The sequence below is a fragment of the Chanos chanos genome, chromosome 12 (assembly GCF_902362185.1).
Source record: "Chanos chanos chromosome 12, fChaCha1.1, whole genome shotgun sequence".
Taxonomy (NCBI): Eukaryota; Metazoa; Chordata; class Actinopteri; order Gonorynchiformes; family Chanidae; genus Chanos; species Chanos chanos.
Genome location: NC_044506.1, coordinates 10,383,552 through 10,392,751, shown reverse-complemented (window position 1 = coordinate 10,392,751; position 9,200 = coordinate 10,383,552). Strand labels below are relative to the sequence as shown.

Genomic DNA, 9,200 nt, shown 5'->3' with positions numbered 1-9,200 from the left:
TCAGTTTTCTTTTACCTCAGTTATTTTCTATTCAGTTTTCAGTGCATTAGTATTGGATTGTTGGATATGTCCTCCACCATACAGAGTAGCCTAAATAGCATCTTTGTAAATGAATGCTAATTTATTACATTTCAGACCAAACCATTTTAAAGATATTGTTCGATTCCATCTTTTGAACAATAATACCAGAATGCATGCAAAATGATGAACCAAAATGAACTGCTTCAGAGTTTAACCACTGCTGTGTTATGAAAAAGCTAACAATAACATTAGAATAAATATCCATGGATTACAGAACATTTAAAGTCAACGTCCAGTTCATTCCAGTGAAGCTGTTTTCAGCTTTTCTCCCCTCGTTTTGCAACGAGAGTTTTCTGGAAAAGACAATTTCAGTGTGCTACCAACTTCCAAAATGAAGGACTGAATGAAGTTAAAGTTATTTTGTAACCAAGCATTGCATTAAAAGTGACATTTGCATGCACTGTCCTTTTTAAAAAGTTATACGAAATCCATTTGCCTTACATAGGCGTTTTACTGCATTCGGGAACGAGTTTGACAGGTTCTGTCCTGAGAGTGCCTCCCGTGAACCCTGCCTCTGGTGGCCAGGGGCCCTCCTGGGCCCTTGGACTTGGGCCATCGTACGCAGGCCTCCAGCACTGACACACTGATAATCACCACTTCCATGCCAGGCGACGGAAATTACAACATGATGGCACCCGTTTTTTCCTTTGTGTTTTATTTCCCATTAAGGAACACTCCCGCCTCCGTGCCGGTCTAATTCTCGAGAGCCTGCCTTAATCCCATAAAGAAAACTGCCAGTGCTCATCGATAAGTAGAAACAGCGTTTCCTGCTGCCAAATAAGCGAGGATGGGATTGGTCGGATGAACATTTCGAAGAGATTATCCCTCAACGGGAAACAACTGGAAGACAGAAGACCAGTTTCCTGTTATGGGGCATGAACAAATACAAGTTAGGATTCATGGCTTTGGTCTCATTGTCATTACCCTGCTTAAGTCTTCGTTAGTTGGTTAGTTTGGTACTTAGTTAGCTGGTTACTTAGTTAGTTAGGTTACCATTAATTCGTTTCTGTATTTGGTGATATTTGATGCAGTGTGTGATACTCTCCCCTCTCCTGGACCATAGGGTAGTGAATAGGGTTTCCTCTGAAGCAGAGGTGGGATTGGCCAATCTGTGGGCAGTTTACACAGAAAATCCCTGTCCCAGCAGGTTAGCACAAGGCTCTTTACCTGTTCTCTCTCCCACTGTTCTCACTTCTCAAACTGTTTTCCACCTCTTCTCTCTCTCTCTCTCTCTCTCTCTCTCTCTCTCCCCACCTCTCCTCCTCCTCCTCTTATTCTTTACTCACTCTCTCTTCATCCTTCCATTTAACAACCATCTCTGACAAACCTCTTGCCACTCTCGGCACTCCGGCATCACAGCACGCCTCTTCACGCCCTCGTAATGCAACATGTAACCGCAGACTGTCTGCCAGCCGCACGCCGCGGGCTTCACAAAGCCAGGAGCGTGAAACACAGCGGCACGCCCCCCCGTTAAGAGCCCGTGGCAGGGTCTCCCTGCACTCATGGCCATGAGCGTGGGCTTAATTGAATTGTGGGTCCATCAGAGCAGAGGCGTACGGGAGTGGGCGAGAGATGGGAAGACTTGACCTCCTCTGGTGCTGCGTTTCGAAGTTATTGCATGGAGCGGTGAGGGAAGGAGAACTTTCCATGATGTGGGTTGTGTCATTTTTATGCTCAAGATTGATTAATTGAGGGCACCAGTGAAGACAAGCAGTAATTTAGCAGCTGTAAATGTCTGAGGAAATAAACAATACAGTAGAATGCCAGTGAAAGGGTGTGATGTTCACCCACTGAGAAAATCCCTGTTTTCTGGACAAATGATAGATGGACATTAATTAGGCATGCAAATCTGTTGCATAAACATTCATATTACGATGTTTTTGATGTTGGTGGAGTTACTTATAACCCATGTTGTTCTAACACATATATAGCATTTTGTTATACCTATGAAAAAACTGCAGGATTTGTAGCAGTGGATATAAGTTTAATGATTCCAGGAAGGCCCTTGGAGGTGTCACTCATTAAAGACAGGTTCACCAGGTTTACCAGTAACCAAGAGTATAACTGGAATGCCGGAAAAGTCCTCTCAGTTAAAGTGGGTGGCACTGCAAGTTACTTTCCTCGACAGCTAAAGAGTAATCAGACCACCTTATTAAATGCCAACGACCTGAGGACCTTTCAGTCCCTGACAAAATCAATATTTTTCTTGTCCCTGTCAGGTAGTCAACAAATCACAACTGTTGCAATGGGAAGTCTCTCCCAGATTTCACCTTGTGTCAAAGATCTGCAAAAGGCAAGAGCAGACAGATAGAGAGAGAGAGAGAGAGAGAGAGAGAGAGAGAACGCACACCTCTGATTGCTCATTGTGATCACATCTAAACGACCTTCCAAAAAAGGGGAGAGAAGAGTGCTTTGGGCTACACGGCCACAGAATGAGTCTCTGATGAGTTCCTGTTCAGGCCCACTGTTGTCTCCAGCTGTCACGGCCCCTCGTCAAGTATTCAGACCCCTTAAATATTTAATCAATTTTAATAGTCTGGGGGGCTGGGATAATGAGTCATTAGAGCAATGATTCATTTTTCATGCGCACCCAAATATACCCCGTTTCGAAAGCCCAGAAGGATTTTGGTTCAGGTCATATATATAGGTGACTTCGACAAGTAGACGTAAAGTGAGATGAAACGCGTTGCGGTCCAGAGAGCAGACGAGTAGGAAGCCGGCTTGTCTGCATTATTAGCATCTGGAATAGAGAGACTGCAATGTGAGGTCCCCCCTCATTTGCGAATCCTGTTGGGACAAGGTATCGTTTTTTTTTGGACAGGTCCCTCGTGATAGTCTTTGAGCCACCCTGAACACAAACCAAAAGAGCAAAACTGTCGGCAGTGACTCATGGCTCAAATCAGCCTTTATCGCACAGTCTAATTGTAATTGAACTGTGCTGAATGAAAAGGACATTGGTTTAGACAGAGAATTACGCAAGTCTCTTTAAAAAGGCCTCTGGCGTGACTCACAACCGTGATAATAAGCCTTGATATGCAGAACGACTTTCAATTTTATTTTTTTTCCGTATCATTGTTAAAGGCAACGGGTGCATTGTGAGTTTCGCCGGTCTTTTAACGGGTCTTTATTGTCTGCAGCACCACAAAGAAGGATGGGAAAACACAACAGCAAGCTGTCACCGGAGGTCCTGGACGACCTGACGAAGAGTACGGAGTTCAATGAGGCTGAGCTGAAACAGTGGTATAAAGGCTTTTTAAAGGACTGCCCTTCTGGGATCCTCAACCTGGAGGAGTTCCAGCAGCTTTATGTGAAGGTGAGAGAGCCATAGGAGGACATCCATCATCCATCAAAAAAAAAAACAAAAAAAATGGATGGTTAGGTGGCAAGAACATTGTTATGATCATTTCAGCCTGTTTTAATTTATGATGGTTACAGAGAAGACATTTTAAAGGTTGTTGCTGTAGTGTAGGGTCAGAAATAAAGCCCCCTGAAGTAGCTGCTTTCATCTTTCATTCATCTTTGCCTTCTGACAGCGCATATCACAAAATGTATGTTGTGGATGAAGCAGATTCACTCCAAAGACCGACCCGATTTGATTGCTTAGTATCACTAAACCCTGTGATTGCTGTTGTTGTTCCCTCTGCTTCAGTTCTTTCCCTATGGCGATGCCTCCAAATTTGCTCAGCACGCCTTCCGCACGTTCGACAAGAACGGCGACGGAACCATCGACTTCCGAGAGTTCATCTGTGCCCTGTCCATCACGTCCAGAGGAAGCTTTGAGCAGAAACTCAACTGGGCCTTTAACATGTATGACCTGGATGGAGATGGCAAGATCACACGAATGGAAATGCTGGAGATCATAGAAGTGAGACGCTTTTGTATTTATATGTGTGTGTGTATGTGTGTGTGTGTGTGCGTGTGTGTGTGTGTGTGTGTGTGTGTGTGTTTGTGACAATAAGTGTGTGTGTAAAGTATCACTGTATAAAATATAGTTAAAGTACTGTCTAATAAAGCTCCGTTTAGTCTCACTCCTTACTCCACTTTCTCTCCATCCGTCTACTCTATTTCTTTTCCCATTGCTGCTTTCCTCTTCTCACCTCTGTTCTCTACCTTCCTCCCTTCCCATCTCCCAGGCCATCTACAAGATGGTCGGCACGGTGATCATGATGCGTATGAACGAGGACGGCCTGACCCCTCAGCAGCGAGTGGACAAGATCTTCAGCAAGATGGACAAAGACCACAACGACGAGATCACACTGGAGGAATTCAAAGAAGCGGCCAAAAGCGACCCCTCTATCGTCCTTCTGCTGCAGTGCGACATGCAGAAGTAAAAGAGACGAGAGGGTCAAGGGTGAAGGAGGTGGGGGAGAGAGAGATAAAATGTATAGAGAGATGAGAGGAGGGCGAGTGGGGAGGTGTGGGTGGGGGGAGAGGCAGGATGTACAGTTAGTTAGAGCAAGGGGAGCAGTGGGGGGGGGGGCGGAGTTACAAAACTTGTACATATTACATTCGATGAAGCTTTATATGAGAGAAAAAAAAAAAAACAGTGAGGGTGGATGGGCGGAGATGAAAGGATGACAAAGAAACAAAAAACGAGTGTAAGGAGATGAGTGATGACAAACTTTTCTTTTTTTTTTTTTTTTCCGTCCGCTGTCAGCCCGGGAATTGTGTCGGTGATGAAACAGATCTGCCATGCTTCTCTGGCTCCCGTCCAGACCCGAGCCCAAAGCGCGGAGCCCGGTTCAAACGCCTGAATTATTAAAAGAGGGCATTTTTTGGGACTTAGGACGTTTGCATCCTATCTTATACAACTCCATCTCCAATTCAGTGCACAAATACGACGCTACAGAATTTAATGCATATTTTGAGCTCCCCTGCTTTTTAAAAAATCGTATTCGTCGCAGTTTTGCAAAGGGCAGATCAATCAGACAAATGTTATTTAATTTATTTATAAACATGTAATTGAATAAAATCGAACTGCTGGCCATAAGTGAACGTAATTCAAGTTCTACGCTAAAGAACATTTTATGAAAATGCTAAACGTACGAGTAAGACACGGTCATACTGATATTTTGAAAGGGTTATTTTAAAAAGAAGTATTTCTGTCCTCTGAGGCTAAGTGCCAGACAGGCAAAATCCATCACCTCCTATCTAACCCTCTGACAGCAGATGGAACAAAAAGAACATCACCGAAGAAAAAGTATTTTTAACGATGAATTGTATGAAGTAGGTTTTGTGGTTTTAATCAAATCATAAATATCCTATATTACGTAGATTCCTGGCACTAACGCTGCAACCACATACTCACACAAACACAGTATGTACAAATGCTGTCAACCGCTACATATTTGAGGAACACATTTAATAGTCCACTGAAAAATCCTGTAATCTAGTCTTTTACCACCTGTTCAAGGGTATAAATTAGAACAGGACATTCAGTAATAATTAACATTAGATGCTCTGTTTCAGATCGCGCCCACCTTGAAAGGGAGAGTAGGAGAGAGAGAAAGCCGTGGTATCTTTTGATAAATATTACAGTGAGAATAATGTACATGGTACTATTCGTAAATATGAATATATACATACACATAATATGTACTGTACATGTAAATGTTACACTACTTTAGAACTGCTTTCATAAACAACACAGCTGCAACTGTTTGTGTATAAACTGAAAATGATATGTACGTGTTGTGAGATGTGTGACGTGAGACTTTGAACGTGTGAGAATGTTTGAGAGTCTGTTCTGCACATGAGTCTGTCTGTTGTGCGCGCTGAATGCTTGGCCCGGCTCATGTGTGTGTCATCTGTGTGTGTGTGTGTGTGTGTGAGAGAGAGAGAGAGAGAGAGAGAGACAGACGAACAGAGAGAGAATGGCAGAGAGAGAATATGGTCATGTGTGTCCATCTGATTGCATGTGTGTGTGTGTGTGTGTGTGTGTGTGTGTGTTTGCGTGCGTGCGTTTGTGTGTGTGTGTGTGTGTGTGTAAACAGAAATGCCTCGGTCTTAAAATTTATACAATTGTAGGAATTGTCTACAGCTAAACAAAGTATTGAAGTGTTGCGTTTATCGTCAGTTGATGCATTGTCCACCGATCTCACTGTTTTTGTAACGAGCACTGCTGCTTTGTTCAGTCCTCATTTTTACTCTCACTTGCCTCAAATGACAAAGCTTAGCATGTTCTACTGCTGGAAGTAGAAAAATGTGCCGTGTCAGTGTCAAAATGCATTTTGCCTTTCCTCTCTCTCTCTTGCAGTACAACTAAAATACAATGCACTTGCTTAACTTAACCGAGTTTCTTGTGATGAAGGTAGAGAACAGCTTGATTTATACTGCCACCTAGAGGTGGAAGTGAGCAAGCACTGGCCAAATAGCCTATTATTTAACCAATATTTCAATTTCTTTGAGACTGTGCGAGATCAGACAAACAAAAACCTTGCTACCACCCCAAGCTCCTAACTGTTGTGAACTAGGTGACAACAATCAGTGATGATTAATCCATCATTGTTGTATCTTAGATCTTATACTAACGTCACAAAGAAAAATGTTGAGACAGCCACAAACAGGAGAGATGCTAAAGTTGGGGTTAATCTTATGATGTCATTAAGCTAATTGCCTATAAATATAAATAAGAAGTAGTTGCAATACAGAAGAATAGCCATAGTCTTGTTGCTTCATGCTGCAGCTAATTCTAATACCATCACATCTAAAGTAACAAGTCTCAAATGAACCCTAAATACGTTTTTTAAACTTACAGTGTCATTGCTATGTCACAGTTCACGACTTTGTGTGATATTGGTGAATTTATCTGTCTGGAGAATTTCCTGTGAAACACAGCACACTTTTTGATTTTGTTAACATGGTAGTATTGATTATTAGCATTCAGTCATGATTTAATGTGACTTATCATCCAGATATTTTTTGATGAAAAAAAAAGAAATATAGAATAAAAAAAAAAACTTTCATTTAATCTGAATCATCTAAAAGTGGCAAGTTGAAAATGTAGTGCTGTTTAAACCTAGTGTTGTTTTTTTATTTATTCAAAATAAATACCACACGCAAAATTAAATGTGTAAAAAGAAGCTAAACTGAGGCAGAGTATGTGGTTTTATCTCTTCTGGTTCTGGTGGCGCCCCCTTGAGGCAAATGATTAGTATGTGATGGCAGAGTCCTGAGCTCTTGTGAGGGTCTCACTGCTCACACATGCAGCATTCTGCTCTGTAATAGTCAGCACTTTTAAATCACATTATCTCCTTAAAGATTGCCCTTTGAACAATAGGTGGGACGAGACAAGCTGTGTGCTTGCATGTGTGCTCGTATGTGTGTGTGTGTGTGTGTGTGTGTGTGTGTGCGCGTGTGCGTAAATGAGTGTTTGTATGTGTGTGTATGCTCACCATTAGCAGGGCTGTTGGCACACTGACCTTCTAAACAGAGATTACAGGTGAATAAAATCTGTATTGGGATGACACCTCATATGCCAAAAATTTTCAATCCAAAGAGAGTAAAACTAATTTACCAATTTGTCAGTTTAGGCCTCCAATATTTGACCTGAAATAACAGATGTGTAATTATTAAGCTATGTGTGTTTGAAACGATATTGAATACTTAAGCTGCAGTGACACTTTAAGAGATGTCTAAGTTATATGGATATGATATGTTGAATGAAAGATCTACACTACACTGAAAAGAATTAAATCCCCATTATATGAGTGACACAGGAGATGCCCAGTTCTGCAATACAATGATAAGCTATACTGTTAGTGTACTGTGTGCTCTGTGTGTCTGATTTCATATTTCTGTTGTTAACCTGTTTTTTCTCTTTTTTTCGATATCGTAAAGCTACTAGAACAAAGATGTGTAATTATTTTTGTTACATAGAAAATGAAACACGTTGATGTCAAAAGAACAGTATCTTTGTGTGCAGTTTGTGTGTGATGTATTTCTTAAAACAGACAACTGCTAAGATTACACAAACACTGTCTCTCTCTCTCTCTCTCTCTCTCTCTCTCTCTTTCTTTCTCTCTCTCTTCTGCACACACACACACAAACACACACACAGACCTGCGCAGTATGAGTCACATTTAGAAGGTGATGTCATGATTCTGCTGGTTCTCATGGTAACTGGGCCATGACTGGGACAATGGTCTAGACTGATGCCAGAGCTTTAAACATGCAGGAATTTCATCCTGGGCCACAAATAAACAGAAGGACATTCCCCCCCCTCTCCTCTGGCTGCTCTGTGTCTTTGGACTCAAGGGTCCTTGTCATAGATGACAGGTTTTCTTTCTTTTCACCATCACAGACAGAGTCGACTCTCCCAAGTCCAGTATTCTCTTAAGCTGTCCTCTTCTAATGCCCAGTAGTAGAGGAGGCACCATTTGCTTATGCCACTGTTTTTCCTGAGAACTCGACGTAGATTTAATTTCTTACATTTCTTCCGAAAAAACTGCAATTGTAACATTCATCAAAAGCCTCGTCAAAGGTTTTTGACATATTTATATATCATTTCTCCTTATCTTTACACACAGACACACACACACACCCATGTGTGTATAGTATATGTGTGTGTGTGTGTGTGTGTGTGTGTGTGTAAGCTGCTGGAGATATTTAAAGATGAAATAAAGACTTCACACTGAACATAATATTTGTGAATGACAGTTAACAGTGTCACTCAGGACTCAACGACACTGAGTGGTCTGGTAAAATCAAAATCTCCAACCACAACTCGAAATCACTCAGAGGTCACGTGATGCACTTCCACGGACTGTCAGAAGGGGGAGCTGACAGAGTAACATGTCATTTTCACCCACTACTCTGTCAGTTCCCAAGGCAATTGTCAAAGCTGAGACTGAGCAGCCAATCATTAGCGAGATGCAGGAGGGAGTTGGGCGCTGCTTAGCAACTGATCATTATGCTGTGTGGTGTCTTGCCCCTCTGCAATGCCATGAGAAACACTCTGGGGAAAACAGGGGGTAAGTGTGAGTGTCGGGGGGTGAGGGAGAGAGCGAGAGAGAGAGAGAGAGAGAGAGAGAGGGAGAGAGAGAAAGCATGGAAACAGAAAGAATATTTGTGAATGAGTGATAAAGAGGTGGAAGAGAGAAGAGACAGACTAGTATGAC

General features: G+C 42.1%; 1 protein-coding gene across 2 annotated transcripts; it reads left to right on the top strand.

Moving 5' to 3' along the window:
- Positions 1-3,232: 3,232 nt before the first annotated feature.
- hpcal4 (hippocalcin like 4) lies at positions 3,233-4,412 on the top strand. Of its 2 annotated transcripts, XM_030789023.1 has the most exons (3): positions 3,233-3,394; positions 3,731-3,946; positions 4,215-4,412. In XM_030789023.1, exons 1-3 carry the CDS (start codon positions 3,233-3,235, stop codon positions 4,410-4,412), a joined length of 576 nt encoding a protein of 191 aa, XP_030644883.1. The 2 variants fall into 2 exon arrangements, with proteins under 2 accessions (XP_030644883.1, XP_030644884.1); XM_030789024.1 differs by lacking the exon at positions 3,731-3,946.
- Positions 4,413-9,200: the final 4,788 nt, after the last annotated feature.